The 24,923-nt window shown below is 37.7% G+C and overlaps 1 protein-coding gene across 6 annotated transcripts in view; it reads left to right on the top strand.

Annotated features, from left to right (window-relative positions):
* Nucleotides 1-24,923, top strand: part of CNTN4 (contactin 4) — a 911,050-nt gene that overhangs the window by 839,927 nt on the left and 46,200 nt on the right. For all 6 annotated transcript variants that reach the window (XM_040492136.1, XM_040492135.1, XM_040492132.1 and 3 more), the window contains one exon: nt 3,696-3,823. In XM_040492136.1, the coding sequence (XP_040348070.1) occupies nt 3,696-3,823 (128 nt within the window). The remainder of the gene's footprint in view (nt 1-3,695; nt 3,824-24,923) is intronic.

The following is a 24,923-nucleotide window of genomic DNA, read 5'->3' as shown; positions in this document are numbered from 1 at the left end:
GCCTGCTTCGGATTTTGTGTCTCCCTCTCTCTCTGCCCCTAACCCACTTGCATTCTGTCTCTGTCTCTCTCAAAAATAAACATTAAAAAAGAAGAAGAAGAAGAAGAAAAACTGATGTAGACCAGTAGCTCTCTATTGGGGATGATTTTTGCCCCCACGGAACATTTACCCATATTTGGAGATATCTTCGATTGTCACAACTTGGGAAGAGAGGCAGAACGACTAGAATGCAGTGTGTATGGGATAAAGATAGTGCTAAATATCCTTCCAGGACAAAGAATTATGTGGTCTAAAATGTCACTAGTGCCAAGGCTAAGAAACCTTAGCTTGGACATAAGTAATTGGGTCAGGTCACATACTTAGCAAGAATCAGAGTCAAGGCTAAGATCAGGTGATCTGATGACAAACTCTTTACTTGTTTTCTTATTCATATCCTGTTGGCATTAAACACTATTATACAGGCAGTGGTTTTAGGTTTTTGGAAATTACCACTTGAAATGGTAAAATTATTAACAGGCCTTTGTGCTTTGAAAGAGTCACCTCAACCCTTAGTGTTTAATATGCTCCAGATGTATGTTACCTCATGGAAGATGACTCCATATCCAAAACACAAATGTCACCTTCCTTACTGAGATGTTCTATGTTGGCATTTCACAATTTCCAGAGAATCGTTTTATAAATAGGAGTATGATTAACTCACTTAAAGCTATTTTTGTGATTATTGAGGGAATTAGGATTTAATCACCACTCTATTTTTTATCAGTACATCTGCTCTTGGGCTAATGGGTTATCATATGGTCTTTATTGAGCAACTGTTATGTGCGTATTATGGTGTGAATGAATAAAGGGCCTCCTTGTCTGCCTCTTATATATTGATTTGGGAGGACTCAGTTCATTTGTATATTGACCTCAGTTTGTCAGATATAGTAGTTGGAGTGCAAAAAGCAGGCTGACTTAATTACTATATTAAGGGAAAGTATGTTCAGAGAATGTCCCGTTTTTCCCATATGCACAAAAAACTAAGTAGGAGGACAGTTTTAAAGACAAAAGAATAACAGCAACAAAATGACTGCCTAGTACATACCAGGAAATGTGCTAGAAATCCCACTGACCTTATCTTACCTAATTCTTGCCTCTGATCACACAGGTAGAGCTGACAGCACTGGAATTAGAACACCCATCCTTCTGATTCCAACATCCTATATAGGGGGCGTCTGCCTTCATACCTTCTTATCAGCCTGAGAGTCATCAGGAAATCTGTAGCTGCTCCATCCCTAAGGGCCTTCATGAAAAGTATATAGAGCATTTTCCAACCAGTATATTTTAATCTTCACCTGTGGTTTTAAAATGACTAACCAAAAATTCTATTAAGTGAAGCTGTGACCAATCTAGACCCCTTGTTTCAAATATTTGTAAAGAACTCTATTAGGGCTAGCACAAGTGCACGTGGTTTAGCCACTCTGAATTCTTATAACATATTACTGATTTTTTTTCCCTAGGATATTTATTTATTTACTTATTCACTCGGTCACTTAGCAGATACTTACAAGGCATCTACTACAGGTTATCCTAGGCACTAGTTCCTAGAGGTTAAGTCATAAGATAAACACAGTCTTTGCCCACAGAGAAGCTCATGTGCCATATGGTAAGACAGCTAACAAGTAAGCAAGACTTCTAGATTGTGTTTGAGATGAAGAAAAAAAGTGGCTGCAAGAAAAGAGAATAACAAAATAAAACAAATCCACTTTAGAGATATGAGTCTGTAAGAAAAGAGCTGCCTCTGAGTTGAGGTCATGAGAGGGTGTGAAGGTGGTAGCTATGTCCTGGTGTAAACGTAGGCAGAGCAGCAGATAGAAAGGCCCTGAGGTGGGAAAGGGTCCCAGGTGCTCTAGGGACTTTCAGAAGGCCAGTGTGCCTATAGTTCATTGAAGGATAGAAAGATTGGAATGAAATCAAGTAGGCAAGAGAAAGGCAAAGGCCAGATCCTTCTGGGTTATAGAACAGAATTTATTCTGAGTGCACTGGGGTGCAAGGAAGGATCTTTAAGCCTGAGAGAAGATGTAATCTGATCTATATTTTAAAAGATCACCTGATCACTGACTGAAGAATAATAGTACATCTGAGGGGCAAGAGTAAAAATAGCAAATCATGTAAGAGGCTGTTTTGATAGAGTAGATGAGAAGGGGGAAGCAGAAGAGATAGAAATGGGTGAATTTGAAGGATAAACTGGAGGTTCAGCAGACATTTACCTTGAATGGGCCACCTGTGTACATTTTTTTTAGTTCTCTGACTGGTGTCCCAGCCAGGCTACGTGTCCTGTTCATCTCTGCACCTTCCTCTGCTGCTTAGTTCTGTTGAAAACAGGGTTCTCTACAATCTTTCCTGTTCCAGTCTTGTGTCTCTCAGTGAATGTGTTTCCTTCTCAGGTGGTAGATATTTGTCACAAATTGTGGGCCCTGAGATGTGCCATCCCCATTTGCTGTTCTGCCATTGTCATACCATCTTGTGGGATATTTTAATTTATTTTTAATTCAGTTCTTGCATTTTATTAAAAATGTATTGCCTGACATATTTCAGCAAATATGCTTAATAATAGCTCATTTAAATTTAAGCCACTCATCTAGAAGAAAACATTTTTAAGTTAATTAATTAATTAATTAATTTGATGTTTATTAATTTTTGAAGCAGAGGAGACAGAGCGTGAGTAGGGGAGGGCCAGAGAGAGAGAGGGAGACACAGAATCTGAAGCAGGCTCCAGGCTCTGAGCTGTCAGCACAGAGCCTGACACAGGGCTCAAAACCACAAGCTGTGAGAGCATGACCTGAGCTGAAGTCAGACACTTAACCCACTGAGCTACCCCAGGCGCCCCTTAAGTTTATTTTGAGAGAGAGAGTGCATGCATGCACGCTAGCAGGAGAGGGGAGAGAGAGGGAGAGAGAGAGAGAGAGAGAGAGAAAATCCCAAGTAGACTCTGGGCTAGTGCAGAGCCTGATGTGGGGCTCAGTCTCACAAATCACAAGATCATGACCTGAGCGGAAATCAAGAGTCTGACGCTTAACCAATTGAGCCACCCAGGCACCCTTAGAAGAAAACATTTTCAATGAAAATGAAATGGCCAATCAAGAGATTTTTTTTTCTTATACCTTAGCTGTTTAAAGACTAACATGAAGGGTGCCTGGGTGGCTCAGTTGGTTAAGCGTCCGACTCTTGATTTCAGCTCAGGTCATGATCTTATGGTTTTGTAGGTTGAAGCCCCACATCAGTCTCTGTGCTAACAGCATGGAGCCTGCTTGGGATTCTCTGTCTCCCTTTCTCTCTGCCCTTTCCCAACTCACACTGTCTCTATGTCTCAAAACTTAAAAAAATAAATAAATAAAGCCTAATGGTGATCTACAATAAGCCTTCCCTATGCATAATGTGGTTAGAGATGCCGAAGACAGAGAATGGTTACAACCTATCTAATGTTTCTAATTTATTCCAACAGAATGTTGGGATCGTTTTACCAAGATAAGTGTTAAAAGTGCTAAATAAGTCATATATCTTAATTATATTTATGTGTCTATAGATAAATACCCTAAATAAAGATGAGGCTATCAAGTGATATAGCCATGAGTTAGAGTTTGAAAGATGACGGAAATAATTTTCAGTTAGTCATATGAGTTAAACTTACCATTTTTGGTTTGTTTTAATTTCAGAATTACCATTTCTGAAGATGGAAGCCTCAGAATTGTCAATGTGACTAAGTCAGATGCTGGAAGTTATACCTGTGTAGCCACTAACCATTTTGGAACTGCTAGCAGTACTGGAAACTTGGTAGTAAAAGGTAATGACTAACCCAGAGAACACATACATTGATATACATGTTTTCATTTCTAGTATTGCCATCTCGGGTGTCAGGATGGCTGAGTGGTCTAGGGAGCCAGACTCTAATATTGCTATCTATAGAAGTGGCATCATTCATTTTAATATGTACAGATATTACTGTGTTGCTAAATTAATACATCATGCCAAACATGATATGATTAATGATTCTTAGAGAACTGTTGGTAATGAATATGATTGAAAGGCTATCTTATTTCAGCATCATCCAATACAATTTTGAGAATTACAGCCATTGTATCCATTATACTATTGTAACTAATGTTATCTTCAATCCTTTAATTAAATTTCTTTCGAGTCTCTGTAGATTTGAAATTCATGTCTAGGAACACTGTGCTAACAAATTAAAAACCCATGACTCAAATACTATTTTTAGCCAACATTGTTTAAACAATGACATTGGCTATTTTTAAAAGAGCTACTCTGGTTATTCAGAGATATGGATATGGATTATTATACCAATAAAGGGCTTTGATCACCTCTGTGCTTTTTTAGTCACCCTGCCAACCCTCTCAGTTTTGAGGAAATAAAATTTTCCACATAACCTTAGTCTGGGTGCTTTGTAGTATATGACACAAATTCCTTTATGCCCTTAGCACAGCACATGATATGAGTCTATTCTATCACCTGATTGATGGGATGCACTGAAAGTACTAAATTGCAAAGTATGAGATTTTAATTTACATTTTATTTGCATTTCTATTATTTCCTGGCTTATAGAGTCATAGAATTTTTGAGTTGAAAGGATCTTGGCAATGGATGACCTGACTGGGGAAGATAAGGCTCAGGTTGGTGACTTTCTCAAGGTCACTAGTAGTGGAAGAGGGGTGTTAATCCAGGACTCCTGTACTAGGAAATATTTTTAATTCTGTTTTCTTTTTCTATAATAGATTTTTATAAAATAGATATTTTTGTATAATAGATATAGATGGGTCACATCATATTATTTCCTTCTTCTTTGTTGCTCCTTCTGTGAAGTAAGATAGCCTAAGAAAAATAAAAATATCTCTCTATCTCAGTTGTAATTTAAAGAAGAAAGATAACAACTATCTAATTGCCTATTTTGGGGTCATTGGAAATTGGAAAGATACTACCATTTAGAGAAGGCTTTTTATTCAAAACATACTTATCTATGCACACAGAAAAACTGGAAGACCAAGAGTCAGAAGTAAATCTGTATTTAGATTAACTCCACTATTTCAGTCTGTAAATTAATCACTCAGAGCAATAGCATGGGCATAGACTATGTGTGCACTTGATTTCACAGGGCAAAGAGAAAAAGAGGTTAGATAATATTTGTAAATCAAAATTCCAGCTAGAGGTCTTTGCTAATTTATGGCTTTCTCAGCTGCAGAAGGAAACAGTGGTCAACTAGGACCAAGAGGAATCCCAAGGTTTCAGAGCTGGTTAATGGCAGAGCTGGGACCTAATTATAGATTATTTGTTAGTTATAGAGATACAAGAGAGTACTAGGCGGTAGTCTTAGGTAGTGATTAAGAGACTGGGCTTACAGGCAGAGAGATCTGGCTTTGAATCTCATTTTTCTCACTTACTAGCTCTGTGACCTTGGACTACATAATTAACCTGTGTTGGGATAATAGCAGTGCCGACTTCTTAGAGTTGTTTTGATGACTGTGATAATCCATGTTAAGTGCTTAACATAATGTTTGGCACTCAGGAAATAGTAGTAGTTGTTTTGTTGTTGTAGCTTATATTTGAATAAAATGGCTGCACATACATTCTGAATCTTGTTGAAATGAACATTTTTGAAGTTGCCACCACCAGCCCATTAGAGTAATTAGCAAAGAGAACTGCTGAACCTGCCATCAAAAACATGCCCGAGAATGTGAAAGATTATAAACACCTAAGGCTAGAAACCACCTTTTGCTGTTCTATGTTGCTGTTTTTGGATGTTTTTATATGTGGTTACAAGTTATGTCCTGTGTTTGATAAGCCTTGATTTCCTTGGCTTTCAAGATGGTGGACAGAAAGGAGTGTCCTGTATTTCCCATTAGAGTTCATATTCCAGCCATACAACCAGTCCCAGGACACTCCATCCCCAACCATCCAGATGGTTCTCTGATGCTTGTCTTGTGCCAAATCACAGCACAAAACTTGCCAATAAACCAGTTATGAAATATGCCATATCCACCCATGTTTGGGATGGATATAAATGTTGCTGAGGTAGGAACATCCACCTTTTTTAAGAGATTAAATACTTTATTTCTAGACTTCTCATTAAATGCAAATGGTGATTTCCCAAGTATAGTGTAAGAGACAGTTTTAGACTTCATACTTTCACTGTTTTTTGTTTTTTGTTTTTTTTCAATAATTTGTTTCTTACAATGTGTATTAGGAAAATACTAGTTTTCCGTTCATGGCAATGATTAAAACAAAAAAACAAACCTCCTTTTAAAATATGTTTAAGTAAAGGGATGCCTGGGTGGCTCAGTCGGTTAAGCATCTGTCTCTTGATTTTGGCTCAGATCATGATCTCACGGTTCATGAGTTCGAACCCTGCATCGGGCTCTGTGCTGACAGTGCAGAGCCTGCTTGGAATTCTCTCTCTCTTCCTCTCTCTGCCCCTCCCCTGCTCCTGCTCTCTCTCTCTATCTCAAAATAAATAAAAACTTAAAAAAAATAAAATGTATTTAAGTAAAGAAGTGAGCCAGTATAAAGAAAAATGTTAAGTATGTGTTATTATTATGAGGCAATACACAAAATCATAAAGATGGGATATGAAGATTGGGAAAGATGGTACATTGGCATTTTACAGGATAGTTTTAGCGGACTTACGGAAAGGATTTAGAGGGACATATGACAAGATCAATACCTGTTTTGCTGAGGCACATGGAACACTTAAAAAACTAAAATGTCCTGATATAGGGGGGAACGAAAAAGACTGTGGCAGGAAGAGCCTGGTAGCCTGTGAAAGTGGAAGGCCAAGATCTGTAGGTATGAGCCCTGGGGTCATTGGCTCCCTGCCAGGGGGAGTTCATTTGTTTAAAAGCCAAGCTCTTTCTGGGTTTGGCTGGTGGTGCTCCATTGCAGTCGGTTTTTCTGCAGAGGTTCTCTGCTTCTTTTATTATTCTTATAGGTGAGAAGGGGGAAGAAAAGAAATATGAGTTTTATCTGGTCCATATGTTCACAGAAGTTAGCAATCCTGTTACTTTAGGTAAGGTCAGAAGGTATTTGAGAGAACATTTATCTCCCGTTGCTTGGTTCTGACTCCCATTAGCATTAATGGGAAGTACATGTGTGTGCATAGGGGCATCCAGACCACCAGGTCGCTGTGAAGGACATTAACATAAACCGAGAAATGCAATTTAGAAATCTGCCCCATAAAGCACGATAAAGGCAGAGAAAACCATTCTGAACTCCATGTGAACTGTGCCAAGTACTGAATCGCACATCATAATGCTTCAGCCCTGTACCTTTAATGTAAATGTAACAGTTTAGCCTGAAATATGACTGAGCACTGTATTTTAATTCAATTTTGAGGTCTACAAAGGGACTAATTTATCAGAGAAGGTGTTCTCTAACCTTAAAATGTGCTTGTATTCGTTTTGATCTCCTCATACGTAGGATTAAAACACCGTGAAGGTCAGACGTCAGAACACATCTTCCCTAACCTTTTTATAATAATTCTGTCATTAACAATGCTTTTAAAATCCAATTCTCTTTCTCCTCACCCCCACCACTATGTTTTCAAGGGAGGCCGGAGATAGTGTCAAACACAGGGTCAGTAAGTAAGCGGGTGGGGGAGAAGGAAGGGATAAATCCACTACAGCAGGTACAGGAGGTTTAAAATAAATCTCTGGCTGGCAACCATAAAATGGATAAATATTCAGATTATGCATGAGCAGGCTTCCAAACTGCAGAATTCTGACAGGTGCCCAGGGGGCTCTTGATTATCATCCCATCATCTGAATTTTTAAATTTTACTGATATTATTTTTTAAGCTAGTTATAGTATATTTGGGATTTGGTTTGCTGTTTAATTTTAAACAAGAACAGTTCTCATGTCAGACCCCTGAATCCTACCAGAAAGCATAATATTTGACCTTTCAACCAAGAGGAGCTTTAGCAATTGTCGACATCATTAAAAACTATACAGAGGGCAGGCTGCATTTGCATGCAATATTGTACTTACTAATTCATTTTTATCTCTGTAGCAGAGTAAAAGGCATGCCGTTTCGCATGATACAGTGTCTTTGCTGTACAGGTTTCATATGAGAGATATTTTTAAGTAGCACTCCTAAAGAAGGGCAACTTAGCGTATTTGTCTTCAATTGTAGTTCAGCAAGATAACTATGGTTATAGCATCCCTAGCTCCTATTGGCAACCTCCAGGCATGAAAATGAAGTGCAAGGCTTTAAGCTGTGGATGTTATTATCATAGTTATCTTGCTGAACCACAACCAAAATGACCTTGAGTAAGTCTATGGCTGGTGATTCCAGACTATACTTTGAGAAGCTCTGTCCTACATCAAAGAACTTTGCACATGCCGCATCGCAAGTGAAAGTTCATTAGAATGCTTAGCAGAAATATAGATTTCCAGTGCCCTAACCTAATAAATCTAAGTCTTTAGGGATAAAGAAAAAAAACATTTTTAATAAGCACCCTACTTGATCTTGATATATATGCTATATTTTCAGGGGTTGGCAAATGATGGCTCATGGGCCAAAGCCAGCTATCTGTTTTTGTACAGCCCAGGAGCTAAGAATGGTTTCTACGTGTTTCACTGGATGAAAAAAATTCAAAAGAATAATAACAATTTCAGACATGTGAAAATGTTATGAAATTCATATTTCAGAGTCTGTAAATAAGGTTTCAGTGGAAGACAGCCATGTCATTTGTTTACATATTGACTGTGGTTATTTTTATACAACTGCAGATTTCAACAATCATGACGAAAACCATATAATATATAACTGCCTACATAATTTTCTCAATTTTGCCTCTTAACCAGCAAAACCTAAAATATTTGTTATTTGCCCTTTCCAGAAAAAAAAAAAAAACTTACTGATCCTTTCTTTTATGAGTTTTTTATTTCCCTAGACAGACCTTCAATACTTGGTCTGAGGTATAGCCTTGCCAGGTTATGCAGTACTGGGAATTTTAACATCCCCTTGAGTCTGATTACAAGCTAAAATTGGTGGGGTTAGTTCTTTTACAAGACCTTAACCTTACCCCAGTATCAAAAGGGTTGACCTAGTACTTGGATATAAGTTAAAAATCCAGAGAGGCAATTGGATCATTGATTGAGAGAGAGGAGAAAAAAAAACCCTTGGAAGACACTAGAACGATGTATTCGATCTGATTCTCAAGGAATGAGAAGGCCTCACGCTGATGGAACCAGACAATTAGGCCAGGGAGAGTCCTAAAGCACAAAATGTGTCAACTGGGATTTATCAAGATACTTATCTCTTCCTGAACTTTTCACTGTCACCAGCCTAAATCATTTGAACTGTTTCACATTTAGTTTACCCATGTCTCTGGCTGCAGGTTGTTCTTTTACTAATAATTTGTTTTTTTTTCTTTTTAAGTTGCCCTCTATACACGTTTTACCCTGTTTTCATCTGAATTTTAAAATATTTCTTAATAGATCAAGAAATAAAATAATTTTTAAAAAGTAAAAATAAATAAAAAGACTTATTTTTGTTTTCCAGATTACATTTTTTTTTCAATTCAGTGCACAGAATTACTTTCATAATAAAAAAAATTGAACTTTAACTATCTTTGATAGAAAAAAGATTCTCAGTAGAATTTAACTAAGACCTCAAATACTTGGGGGCATCTGGGTGGCTCAGTCATATAAGCATAGGGTTTTACCTCAGGTCATGATCTCATACTTTGTGGGTTCGAGCCCCGGGTTGGGCTCTGTACTCACAGCTTAGAGCCTGAAGCCTGCTTCAGATTCTGTCTCCCTCTCTTTCTTCCCCTCCCCGGCTGGTGCTCTGTCTCTATCTCACAAAAAGAAATAAATGTTAGAAAATTAAAAAAAAAAAAAAATACCTCAAATACTTGTAACAAGAAAATTCTCATTTTCCATTCCTGCAAAGGGAAGACGCTCCTGTGGCTTAATGAACATTTAGTTGATGCTTTCATTGCCAGAATGCTCAATGTCCAACGCGTCAAGAATTTATTTACATTTAGAAGAAAAGATGTTATCAAACACATACATATAACAGAAAGGAAATTCTTACCAACACCAATGAGTTTCTACAGCATTTCTACAATATTCCATGTAAAATACATCTGTTTTTAACTGTACGACATTGAGAAATATCAACCTATCCATGCATACCATGACTGACACAATAATGTAGAGTCTTTTCACTTGGAACCTTTTTTGAAAATGAGTTTGAAACAGCCCACATCTTCTATGTAAAATTATTCAAGGCTTTATCCATATTTGACTGGGGATCAGTCAGAAATCAGTAACCAGCAATGACATTTGGCTGCTAACCCACAACAAAAGCTTTTAACATTGGGCCCTTATAACAGAATACATTTCAACCTAATTAAGTGTCTTCCACTGGAACCAATTATTTCTAGGCAATAATTAAGGGTCTTTCTAATAGGATTAACACGAATTTTGACCCAAGGCACCCAGAGTAGGAAAAGTTTGTTGTTAGAAGTGCTAAATGCTAATTATGTTAGGTCCCCTGGTGGAAGGACAATGGCCAGAGTATTTCAATACTAGATCCTGTTAGATATGGAGACCTGCCACAGTGGAGTTGGCAACAGTTAAGTAAGATAGGAGAATCCTAAAGAAAAGTTAGATAAGTGTGCCTCTTGTTCCTCCTGTGTTCACAGAGCATGACATAACCTGGAACTCTTTATACCAAGACATGAAGCCAAGATCTTGATGAAACGGTGTAATATTTCCCCTGACATTCCTGTGAGCCCTAATGAGGGCCACATGGACGTAGCAAATAGTGTGCCTTTAGCAATATTAATGGATAGAATGATTCCCCTTTTGCCCAATTCTTTCTGTAAAAGATCTTCTCACGTTTTATAATGCTAAGATTTAATTTTATTAAGATTGCATACCGAGACAGTCTACTCTGACTGCATCCTGCCATCATTTCTTTATCTTCGGTCTTCTTCATCCTAGGAAGTAATCCCCTAACTCTTGTGTTCCTATGCCAACTCTGCCCTTTCATAGGAAGACATCTGTGCCTAGGCAGGCTTCACATTCTTGCTTTTGATATAAAAGACACACTGCAGGCCAAGAATTTGAATAAAATTTCAATCTTACTAGATTGCTAATAAGAAAAACGCAAATGTAAGCACAAGTGTGATAGGATTTTTTACGTATGAAATTGGCAAAAGATAAACATCAAGAAAATCTTTTGTTCATGAGAGTGTGGACAGTACTCATACACTCACTATAAGTAGGAATGTAAACTAGAAGAGACACCATAGAGAGAAGATAACATTGAAAAGTGCAATCTCCATGGCTTGGGAATTCCATTTCTGGGTATCTGCTCTAGAGGAAATTATACATGTTCTGAGGTACACTTGCAAAGATGTTCATTACATTGTTTGTAATGACAAGGGAAAAATACACAAACAAATTAAAGAATAATACCTGTGGTATTATTTCATATAATGCATGTAATATGCTTTAATATAAAATTAGTAATAGGAAATCATACGATATAATATTTAAACATAAAAATACATGTTCAGGATAAAAATTAACTCATGGTATTTGTGAGAGAAGGGATCTGGAGAGAGGTTATATGAAAGGACTTAAGCTATATTGGCAATATTTTACTTGGGTAAAATTTTCATGTATATTCAGAGGGGAAAAGGCTGTAAAAAATGTTAGAGACTGCTGATTCTAGAAATGGGAATATGAGTACTGCTGATTTGTTTTTGTTAGTCATCTATGTATAATATCTCAAATTAAAAGGAAACGCCAGGTCAGAATTCTTGTGCATGGTAAGATATCACAGTCAAAATCATTCAGATAGTGGATCCAACTTTCTATCTCTCCTCCTGATATTACAGAATAGATAAAAACCTTATTGCTAATGATATTTAACCTTTTTAATCCAAAATTGTCTTTTAAAGAAAAATCTCTACTGTAGAATGAAATAAATGGTTTAGTTCCTAATGAATACTCAGCAATCAAAATAAATAAAACAAACAAACAATAAAGGCAAACAGAATATGACTCTTTGGCTTCATTAAATGTGAAGCACATAATTAATTTCTTTTCCGGCAATTCAAAGAGACTTGTGTTGTTCTGATTCAGTTTAATTGAACTTATTACCACAAGCAGATAATAAGAAGAATATTGAAGATATCCATCTGGCTTGCACTGAAAACCTCACATGTTTCATTCTTCATGGCTGTCATAGGCCGTACTAATTGCCTCATTTCAGCTCTTTTACAATCAGTATGATTTAGCTATTAATGTGATAAAATTCTTACTCGAGAGGAAGTTGATATTAAAAAGCATAGATCTCTGGCCTACCTCTGCTACCACTACTGAACCCATCCCCAGCATTATTAAAGTTATATATTTTTCAAATACATAAATAAAAGTCCGTCTCTTTCTTGTGCATATCTTTTTAGGTTACATCTGTCATCTTATATCTTGCCATAGAGCTGTTTCCCGCTGAAGGAAAGAAATGGTTTATGTTGAGCTTTTCAGTTCATAAAATGTTTAAAGATCAATGTGGTTTGTTTTCAGCTGTGGTATGTTTTCTTTTTTATAATTTCCAAAGCTGAAATGGATTTTAAATGGCTAATTGTGTAGTAAATTAAAAGGAAAGTAAAATCAAGCACTTTTATCTTCTGTTCCTAAATATCAGAACTTCCTGTGGTTTGTCATGAAGACTGGTTGGTTTTATATGGACAAGCTCTCCCAGAAGCAGAGGGGTGTGTGTGTGTGTGTGTGTATGTGTGTGTGTTAAATCATCCATCTCCTTTTATTTTAGAGATGGTCCCATGGGGGAAGCCAGCATTTGTTCCCAATTCCAAAAAGGAAAGTTTGGTCTATTACAAACCCTGAACCAGAAAAGAGATGTGTCAGAAAAATTCATGAGTGATTCTCACCTTCGTTTCTTGGCATTTGTTTTCTGTACCAGAGGCAGGAGGGGGTTTTGCTGTCCCAAAGGAGTAATGCCACCAAACCATAATTGAATTTCTCTGGCTGTCATAGGCAATCAAATCTAAGAAAACCTCCCAAAAGACTGTAGGCTTTTAGGTTAAATACGGAATCTGACCAGGATGAAGGCAAGTTAATTAACATTTCCATCATTTCTCTCTGATTTACTCTAGCAAGATTCATTTCTAAAAGGTTAAAATGGTTGTCTCTTTTATGCAGCCATTTGAAGAGCCAGAAGTAGGTTACTAGCTATGGAAGAAGAAATGTAAGCAGAACACTTAGAGCAACAGTGGCTTTTTACATGGTCTTCTAGCAGTTCGATAATCACTGTGCAAAAGTGCAAGACATGTTATTAAATGAAGATTAACAATATCCACTTTGAAAGCTGCCCATACTAGAAAACATGTCACCTATTGCCGTATTAACTCCCCCCTTCTGTCTCTTCAGAAGTAGAACTGCTTATAAATGTAAGTCAAGCTTCAATTTTTCCAAGAAGAGTAAGATCAACAGGGTCTAATCAGAAGTGCCTTCTCTTTCATATCTATTTTCATAAGGCTTACCCACATGTCTTGTGACATATATCTGTCTCTGTTGGCTTTGTCTACAATACAAATAAAATAGCTGGTCACAATGCTGTTGGCACTAGTGCTTCTTAATGGGTGAGGCAAAGAAAAATTAAATTATACAGACCAGTATAGTTGATGAGAAGACAATCTGATACAGTCCAAATATGAGAGAACATTGAAAAGCTACAAATCACATACTTGTCACCCTCCCTCTGTGACACCACGGGCAACAGGCCACAAGCATCAGAATTGCCTATTGGTTTTTTTTAAATAAATGCACATTCTTGAACTCTCCCCTGCTCTGATGAACAAAAATCTCCAAAGGTGCAACCCAGGGATTTCCATTTTTAGTAAGTTCTCCGGGGAATGCCTGGCTACAAACCTAAGAGCTCACAGTCTAAGAGTAGATACTCATAAGCAAAGAGATAGAGCTTTGTTGAAAGTATAGAAGGAACAGAAAGGAAGGAATGAAGACGGGATTCACTGAGGGGATAAAAGTGATAATTGAACTGGGAACTAAGAAATGAATAAGAGCTCACCAGGTTACGAAATATAAAGGTAATATCAGGCAAAAAAAAATTTTATCTAGTAGCCAAAGGCATAAAAGTTCCCAGCATGTTTAGGGAAAAACCAGTGAAAAGATGAAATGAGAACATGTCCAGAAAGGAGGCCTCTGAAACAATCTTGGCCATATTTCAGGAACTGGGGCAATAGAGAGGCAAATATTTTTATTTTCTTTTTAACAGAAAGAAAACACATTCCATTAACTATACATATATGATCTTGACCCCAACTTGATGGGAAATTTTACATCTTCTAAGAGGATTTAGAAAGAAAAGTAGTTATCACAGCATAGGATGTTTTAAATACTTTTTTAAGTATGTGATAATCCATATTATTTGTAGAAATATTAGGAAAAAAGTTAATCTCATTCAGAGAGATCCAATTAAATATTTTTTTACATTCTTTTACAGAATTACATCTAGGGGTGTGTGTGTGTGTGTGTGTGTGTGTGTGTGTCTGCGTGTGTGTGTTTAAATCTATATTTGACCCTTGAACAATGCAAGGATTAGGGCTACCAACTTCTGTGCATTCAAAAATCCAAATATAAGTTTGACTCCCCCAAAACTTAACTACTAATAGCTTACTGGTTTGTGTTTTGTTTTGTTTTGTTTACTAATACCCTACTCTTGACAGAAAGCCTTACCAATGACATAAACAGTCATTTAATACATATTTTGTATGTTGTAGGTATTATATAATGTATTCTTACAATAAAGTAATCTAGAAAAAAGAAAATGCTATTAAAAAATAATAAGAGGAAATACATTTACTGGATTGTACTGTGTCAAAAAAATCTGTAAATGGACCCATGCAGTTCACTCCTGTTGTTCAAGGGCCAATTGTGTATCTATCTGTCTGCAAATCTGTTAATAGATATCCTCATACAAAAAGATCCTGCTATGGGTACCAGGTTGGCTCAGTGGGTTGAGTGTCAGACTCTTGATTTTGGCTCAGGTTATGATCTCACAGTTCATGGAATTGAACCCTGTATAGGGCTCTGTACAGACGCCTCAGAGCCTGTTTGGAATTCTCTCTCTCTCTCTCTCTCTCTCTCTCTCTCTCTCTCTCTCCTTCTCTCTCTTCTCTCTCTGCTCCTCCCACTTACTCTATCTCTTTCTCTCTCTCAAAATAAATAAAACTTTTGTGGAAAAAAAAGATCCTACTGTACACACAGGGGAGAGGCGGAGAGCAAGAGAGAGACACAGAATCTGAAGCAGGCTCCAGTCTCTGAGCTGTCAGCACAGAGCCCGATGTGGGGCTTAAACTCATGAACCGGGAGATCATGACCTGAGCCAAAGTCAGACACTTGACTGATTGAGCCACCCAGGAGCCCCCTGCTACTGAAATTTCTTATCAGTGACACATGATGTTACCAATCATATCCTGATCACATGAATTATTAGAGAATAGATAAAGTGACAGAATCAGTATTCAAAATTACCATATAAGATAATCATATGAACCAAATGTAACAAGCCTAATTTAATAGTAGCAAATGTAAAGATTTATACTTGGCCCCCAAAATCAGGAAGAGAGAGAGAAGTTTTAGGTTATGCTGTGTGTTTAAAGTTTTAGTTGACTCTAAGATCATTGCTGAGTCGGCAATATTCTACATTGTTTTGAGGCAAATTAGATCTATAATTAATAGAGTATCCAAAATAAGAGAGGGGGGAAACTACAGTAATACTGATGAAAATACTGGGAAAGGACTATGTTTTTATTTCTAGACTGACAATAAAAATTTGAAATCAGCCTAGAGGAGGACAGCTGGGGTGATGGTAGGAGGTACAGCTAAAGGAACTGGGAGTGGTGAGGCCAAAGAAGAAGACCTGTGGAGGGTGGATGAGAGGAATGGTCAGTGTTTTCAAATATTTGAAGAACTAGCACACTCTATGTGACGTCAAAAGGCAGTACCAGAATAGATGGGTGTAAGCATTAGAGCAAAGGATATTTTTTTGTATGTTCAATAAAAAGAAAAAGGTTCAAATACTTACACCATGCAAAAGATGAAACTTGTGATTTTTCCATTATTGATAATGATCACTACCAGACTGGACATGTGCCCTAGGGAGACAGTGCAGAAAGTATGCAGCCATCAGGTGGAAGCATGTGGTCTGAGTGGCCTGTAAGGGGCATTTTCAAGTAATGTTAACGTACTGGCAGCCTACTTGGATGACTTTGTAAACACTGACCCATATGAACCTCCCAACTCTGAAATGTTCTCACTCTGCAATTTTGTAGTTTTAAAAACTTATTTCTGCCCTATGTGTCTTTCTACCCCTGAGCAAAGCATGCCCCGAGGTTGAATTCTATCATGTTGACTTAACGTTCTTATTGCAGAATCTCTCTGAATTTTTTTCTCCCAGTCTGAATTTATTCATAATCAGCAATGCAGTATGGGTTGAAAACATTATTACGCTAATTATGGATAGTGTATTCCTAAAACAGAGTCCAGTAAAGGAATCTCTTTTCTATTATATGTTGGAATTTGAGGGAGTTCACTAAATAATACTTTTATCTATTGACTGAGGTTGAAAGCCACTGAGAGGTAAGTCAAGGTGCTGAGGCAGATGTCAGCTGAATGTCACCTTTATCATGATAGAGCTGATGGAAGGGAATGTGGCTAGATACATAGCAATGGCAGGCTCCCTAAAGGTGAATTCCAGGTTTGATAGACTTGCACCACTACAAAATGTATTGAATGGGATAATCAACCCACTATATGTGTTTATTTCACACTTCCAGGAGAAAGAATGGCACAGAGCCAGGAATTCTTCCCCTACCCCCAGACTCACCATTGGATGAGATGGGGGGTGGGCAGGAGAGAAGGGTGGTAGGAAGGATCAGCAGTATTCAAATGTCAGCTATAGCCACAGGTTACAAAGTGTTGGCTAATTTGACTTGAAATCACAGTTTTCTTTTGTTTGTCTGTGAATCAGGGTGCCCTTAGAGTGGGGAGGCATGTACTCTCAAAACCGACCCCAGACCTCGTTGTTCCTTATTGTCTTATATCTCTGGATCACACATGATACTGCCAGCCCCTCTTTGAACTTCTGACTTAATGCTATTAAGTGGGTCTCATCATTCTGTGGAAAAGGCCACTCTTTTGATTATTTTCAACTATTAACTTATTAAGTAGATATAAGTTGAATATGATGGGGATATGAGAAGATTGTAAAAGGGAATGTTTCAAATCTTTCTGTGTGTAATTCTGCCCATGATTCTTTTTCGGATCTGCATTTTACTCCCGCGTCTATACCATGAGATTATCAGGGTGAATAGAAACTCAGTTATCTGAATGGACACAGTCTTCTCAGGAGCAGCCAGTGGTTAATTGGGACAAGAAAACACAAGTCATTATCTTTGAGAAATCTGAAGCAAATTGAGGCAGGTTGTCACCTCTCACCAGGAAACAAATTAGTCCTGTCTTTAAAAAGACTCTGCTGGGGCGCCTGGGTGGCGCAGTCGGTTAAGTGTCCGACTTCAGCCAGATCACGATCTCGCGGTCCGTGAGTTCGAGCCCCGCGTCGGGCTCTGGGCTGATGGCTCAGAGCCTGGAGCCTGTTTCCAATTCTGTGTCTCCCTCTCTCTCTGCCCCTCCCCCGTTCATGCTCTGTCTCTCTCTATCCCAAAAATAAATAAACGTTGAAAAAATAAATAAATAAATAAAATAAAAATAAAAAGACTCTGCTGACTGGGGATTCCTGTCAACTGCCACAGAAATAAAGAGAATGTGGATTAATGGTACTAAATAGTGGTCATGAAACACCCAGAAACCCATTTTCTTATTTTCATGAATATTTCTAATTGATTTGACTAGTGTGTTTGACAAAATTTGTGCTAAGTTTTAGCTGCAGAAAATCAGGGTGCCATCCTTCAGCCGAAAGCGTTAGTATACCAGTCTGTTTGGAAGAAGCTCTGTGTATAAAGGAAAAGCCATAAATTATAAACAAAATAGCTCTTTCCCTTAGCTAACTAACATTTTGGACTCCCTGCCAGCCTGGGGGTGATTGTAGCACAGAGAGAGAGAGAGAGAGAGAGAGAGAGAGAGAGAGAGAAATAATAAAACACTAACACCATGCTGGGTTATAAAGGTTGTGAATAATATAAAACTTGAGAAGATATGACCTACTTTTTCTGAATTGTGTGAATATGGGAATGATTGCAGTCTAGTGGAAAAAACAGTGAGCTGAGTTTCTGCCATCCTGGGTTCTGGTCCCAGCTCTGTTACCAGCCAACTGTGGGACCTTAAGCAGTGTCACTACTAAATATGATTCCAGACTCCAGTTTTCTTACCTATGAAATGAAGAGCCTTGAACAGAGAGAGTTAAGACCTCTTGCAGTTTTAAAGTTCTATGGTTTCATAAAGTAATACTTAGTTGGAATAAAGCCTGAAAGTCCTCTAAATTCCAGGGTTTTTTTTTTCTCAACAACAACAACAACAAAATCTTTCCAAAGGTACTGTTACTCAGGCTCCCAAAGGAAATGAAATGATGTCTTCCATGTGCAGGAGATTTGAATTGTATGAGCATTTATTATACATGAATTCAGTGTATGATCCCTGAAGGGAAGAGAAGAATTACAATTTAAGTGGTGTAGACAGTTTTACCAAGCAGTTGATCCGTAAGTACTTATGAGATAAGGATCTGAAAGGACACCGGGCTCAGTTTACCACATTCGTCATATACTTCTTAAAATGTGATCATCTTGCCACACTGAATGGGATTCTAGTGTTTGATGACATGTTGATTTTACAATATAGCCACCAAACACAAGCCAGCCACTTCATGTGGCTGATAGCCAAAGAAAGAGCTGGAGATAAACTGGCACATTTGGATACCACATTGATTCTAAGGTGGTAACTTCCTGTGGGATTTTTAGGGCAATTTTCAGTATTTCCCTTAAAAAGTTTGACTTTAAAACTGAGCCCTATGTAGATATATCAGAAAGCATTTAAAACTGGTACGTGAATGTTCATAGCAGTATCACTGTTAACAGCCAAAAGTGAAATCAACCCAAATGACCATTAGCTGATGAATGGATAAACCAAATGTGGTCTTTCCATACAATGGACTATTATTCATCCTTAAAAAGAAGTAAAAAACTGATAAATCCCAACGATACATAAATGAACCTTGAAAACATGATGCTCAATGGAAGCTAGACACAAAAGGCTACATATTGTATGATTTCATTTATATGAAATGTCTACCACAGGCAACTTCATAGAAATGGCAAGTAGATTAGCTGTTGTCAGGGGATGAATGGAAGAGAGAATTGGGACTGACTCCTAAATAGTACCAGGTTTCTTTTTGAGGTCATGGAATATTATGAACTTAGATAGTGGTGATGGTTGTGCAAATAATAAATATGCAAAACCTACTAAATTGGATATTTTAAAAGGGTGAATTTTTGCTGTGTGAATTATATCTCAATATAAAAAGAAAAAAATAAGTAGTGATCTTTTTGTACTCTAAAAAGAAGAAAGATAAAGAAAAGGAAGGAATAAAGTGAATTTTCCAGCTGTGATCCAGGAATCATAATTTCTAGAGCTTGACACATTCTTAAGGATCATCATCTTAATGATTCTCACTTAGGGGCTTCTCCTGATCCCAATTCTACTGTGATAACAGCCCTCCATCTACTCCCAAAGACATTGTTAGGCAATAGTGCCACCATAAGTCTTCCCTTCTGTAACCTCATAGACTCTTGGCACCCTTCTTCTCAATTCCTGTGACAACATGTCAGATGTTAAGAGCATAGTATTTGAATAGAGAGGATTTCTGGTACATCCAATATAATCCATTTGTTCCCTTCTCTACTAATACATTGTAGGGGGAATACTGTGGGCTTTGCAGGTAGACAAACCAGGTTCAAATCCCATAATCACTTAAAAGCTGTTCAAAGTAAACTTTTGTAATATGGGTATAACAGAACCTATTACATAGGCTTTTGGGGAAAACTAAATTAGAGAATGTATTTACATTAATTAGTATATATCTGATTTCAAATTTTTATTTCCTTCTCTTTCTCTGGCTACTCTTCAAAGCCCACCAATTGAGAGCTCCATATTCCATAAACTGCCATATTCGATAAACATCTTGTCTATGCCATTGCGTATGTGGCTTCAGGAATAAAGTCTTTTTGCCACGCTGTTTCTATTTTACCCTCTTAGTTACTTAGAAAATTAAATCAGATGGTGCTTTAAAGTACTTGGTACGGTATTTGTCCATGTGGTAAGTGTAGTATAAATGTTAAGTATTGTTATTGTTCTCATTATTGTATGGACTGGTAATTCAAGGTGTGAAACCTCTAGAAAGTCTTCTGTGAAATTCTCTAAGCAACCCTACAGCAGTAGCAAGCATTGCTGACTGTGTCACTAGGTTGAATTGACTACGTGCCATCTTTGTGAGACACAAGGAGAAGAAGCCATGTGTTGGGCTCTGGATAATAGAAATCCCACCAGTTCCATTGACCAAGACAACCCTTAGTGCCAGGGTACTGCTCCAACTGTGCTGAGATAACCTTCATCTTAGCTTATGTGGCTTCTCAGCCTGGGTGATCTTGACCAAAATTCACAATTTCTCTGAGCCTCAGTATTTTTATGTAGGAAGTAAGGCACATCAGCTTCGTTTATTTATGTATTTATATGTTTTCTATTGTTCTTGTTTTTTGGCCAATGGGCTTTCATAATGTATATGCCTCCAGAATTAGGATGTGTTTCTGTGTGTGTGTATGTGTGTGTGTACATGTGTATATGAGTGTATTTTTGTCTTTCATATTATATTCATACTATTATTATAGTACTATGTATCCAAGATAAGACCCAATAGCCTGTGCCTCCTTCTGCTGTACCATGTTGCCTTCCAAAGGAGTTCAGCAAATTTTTATTTTTAGAGTAACAGCTGAGAAAATTAATGTTAACAGGCCAGGGAAAAATAGAGGTTCTCAGTGGGGCACAGTGAAAGGGGTATGGGCTTTGCTGTACTACAGCTTGGATTCGTATACCAACTCTAGCCCTTCTGAGCAGCTCTGTGATCTAGGGCAAATTAATTTTTAGGAGTTTGGATTTCCTCCTCTATAAAATGGAAAGCCCCATGTGTTGCAAGGATTAGAATTTTCTCTGTAAAGCACCATTCTCTCTGTAAATGCCTCTGGCATTGAGTAGGTACCTTTAAATGATATTCAATATCATCATGCTTCTCTTGCTTTCACTGCCTGCCCTTCCCCATTGCCTCCATGCCCATTTATCCAAGAGAAGTGACTGAAAATGCTTAACTTTGTATCCTACTCTGGTTCCCTAAAAATGTACCAAAACTCCAGCAGTGTTGCTGTAGCAGCACTGAGGTCTGAGAGATTAGTCACTCTCTTTTCTGACGAGGTAAATCATTACTTTATATCTACTTCTTATATTTATGTTGTTTACCATTGTGCATGTATTATAAAACCCACAAATCAATGCTCTCAGCAGGTGAAACTGTTCAAACCTGCAGAATGTCTTGTTTTGTACTAGGTTTTGACAAACCAGTATCTGCCTGCCTTGAATTCTGTTTTCTGAGGGAGGGTGATTTGGGCAGCTGGGGTCTGTGATTGATCTCTGAGTGACTTGTACTTTATCAAGGAGCAGATATGATTTCCCATGTATCTGATTAACCTTCTCTGTAAGATTGCCATCATTTCTGTAATGCCAGAGGATTATTCTGTGCTTGGAAAGATGGATATCAGCTCCTTTTAATCAATAGCCTACAAAAGGTTTCACCTGGCTCTGCCTGGGCTTATCTATAATGTCTGACTGAAAGGGTGCTGTCATTTGTCAAATAACCTGGTTTAATTTAAAGCACCTAGGAAGTGAAGTTGCCTTTATTTTAAAACAATATGCAGAACAATACATTAGGTTAGTAAAATGCATGCTTGTTTTCTGGATGATACTCTGTTAGAAAGAGAGAATACGAAGGAGGTGAGATACTCCCTTATCCATCTCCATTACCCAGGACTGACTTGGTAACAAATATATTCTCGTGGGCGTAAGAGAGGAGCAGGGAATACAATAGATTGTGTGCCAGCATACAAAAATGATGAAGTATCACTAGGCTGTCATACACTTTTTCATCCAAACTAGGGTGAACAGGATGCTATTGATAAGCCAGGACAATACATAAACCAGGACTGTACTGGGGAAGCAAGAACACATGGTCACCCGAAGTCCTACCATGCTAGTGTTGAATAACTGGGTCATTTGGAGTTGATGGCGTTTCTGTGGTGTACTCCCCTCTGGGTTCTCTGAGGAATGCCCTTCAGGTTATAAACTAACCATCTTTTATTACTGAACCACATATAGGATGCATAGATCCATATTTGAGGTAACAGCTCCTACCAAGAGAGCAGAGCTGTTAATTCTTGGGACTAAATCTTGCATAATCTAAATCAAGTTCAGACACTTTCTGTCTGCACTAAGGTCCTTTTTCATTGGCAGTTTAGGGAAAATGCCACTGCTTCATACTGAAATCTCGGCCTGGAGACAGAGTGAGTGAAGCAGAAACCTGCCATTCTCCCAAATGAACATTAGGTGACAGAACAAGAAATCTGTCAGGCTGCAAGTTTACCTGCACAGATCCTCCAAAGTAAACGAATCAGAGTTGAATTTTTTGAGACTCATAACAACAGGCCAAAGAAACAGGTTTTACATTGTGAAAACTTGAGGAATCGTAAGTAAAGGTTGACAGTAGCCCCTCCCCAACTCATTCAGTACATTGGAGAGGATTAAAATACACAATGCTGGGGGCTCCTTAGCTTGGACTTTGAAACCTCCCTTCAAATCCTGATTTCTTCACTTCCTCTCTAAGTGTCTGACTCTACCTTTGTAAAATGAGAACAGTGCCCACTTTTAGGAGTTGCTATGAGCCTTAAGTGAGGTGGCATTATGCAGAACACTAAGCTTATGGCCTGTCACATAGAGATACTCTGTAAAATGATAGGCTTTTTGCCTTCTAGAGGCACCTAGGTATCCTGTCATAGTTAGGAACACCCGTAGATCCAGGTGAAAACTTCCCCTGTGCTGCTAATTTTCTGAGCCTCAGTTTCTTCATCTTTGAAATTGGGGTACCGATGTCTATCTGACCTTAGTTTGTTTTCTCAGTTTTAACTTTCCTCCATAGATGTATATAGACAAGGAATTAAGAATGAAATAGTTCTAAAGGACTTAGCATGAGAAACATAAGCACTTACTCCCTTTTTTCCCTTTCTCAGAGGCAACCACTTTCAACTTGTTGGGCTTTTCTTTTTTTTTTCTTGGTTTTGTATTGATTGTCTTATCTTTATATAAAATCTTTATCTCTCCAGGTGCCTGAGTGGCTCATTCAGTTAGGCATCTGCCTCTTGATTTCAGCTCAGGTCATGGTCTCACAGTCCGTGTCAGACTCTGCACTGAGCATGGAGCCTGCTTAAGATTCTCTCCCTCATGCTCTCTCTCACTCTCTCTCTCTCACTCTCTTGCTTCCTGCGCCTCCTCAGCCCACACACACACACACAAAAATTACTTATAATATGTTTATATTTCTTGATTCTTCAATTTTAGGGATTGTCTTTTGACTTATTATAGAAAATGAGTTTTTAACTCACACACGCCATCCTGTTCTTATAAACAAATCACAATTCTGATTAAGTTTTAGTCCATAATTACATAATTATGACTATGCAGTGCTTTTTCCAAGTAAGCAATGAAGTAAGGATTACTTCTCCTTTCTTTTTTGGTGCATCTTTTTTATTTCCCTACTATCTTTCTGTTTGTTTACTAAGTTTCTATGTACATGTTACCAATTCAAACCCCATACTTTGGATACAAATGCAGAAGTTTTTAGAAATATGATTAAAAACATACTATATAATATCCATCTAAGATGATTCTTCACCATTTTCTTGGGAATTCCTCTCAAATCTTTCTTATTTTGGATTCTTTATTACCTAAGTCTTATTTATTCATTCATTTTTTGAAGCATATCCTGCAGTGGTTTCCTGAAAAGCACTGTACTTCTCTATAAGTTTCTTTCTTTTACTCTTACACTTGATGATAGTTTGGCTGGGAATAGAATTTCTGGCTAGAAATAATTTTTCTTCTGAATTCTGAGGGTATTGATCCACTGTTTTACAAAGTCCAGCATTGCTATTAAAAGTCTGAAATAATTCTAATTTCTATTCCTTTGCATATGACCTGTTTATGTTTTTGTTTTTCTCTGTCTCTCTCTCTAGACATGTATAGACTATTCATCAGCATTGTTCAGAAATGTCATAATATTGTCATTATGTCTAATTGTGTCTAATTCATTATGTCTAATCCAATTTCCTCTTCTCTGATTGATACTGAATAAGCCTATTTAATTTGGAAACATATATGCTTCTGTTCTGGGAAATCCAGAGTTATTTGTTGAAATTTTATTTCTTTACTTTTATTTACCTGTCTTCTTTATATTGAGTGGTTCTATAATTTTCTCTTTTATCCTTCCTGTGTTTCATGTCTTTGTGTTTTTGCTCTATATTATAGAACTTTCCTAGTTTTCTTTTCCAGTTACTTTCATCTCAGTCATTGCCAGGCAGGTAAAGGCAAATGACCAGGCTGCACATACAGTGTACCTGCTGAAGCAGCATTTCCAGGAAGAAATTCGTGGAGACAATAAGCAACAGTAGGAATACAAGATGCCCCATTGTCCAGGCATTCTGGAGCAACCCACAGAGATCTAAAAGGCAACTGTCAGATGACAAAAGTGGGTGTTGAACCTTGGGCTATAGAGG

The sequence above is a fragment of the Herpailurus yagouaroundi genome, unplaced genomic scaffold (genome assembly GCF_014898765.1).
Source record: "Herpailurus yagouaroundi ecotype Mexico unplaced genomic scaffold, PumYag 183, whole genome shotgun sequence".
Lineage (NCBI taxonomy): Eukaryota > Metazoa > Chordata > Mammalia > Carnivora > Felidae > Herpailurus > Herpailurus yagouaroundi.
The sequence above is the reverse complement of the archived record's forward strand: the minus strand, read 5'-3'. Positions and strand labels throughout refer to the sequence as shown.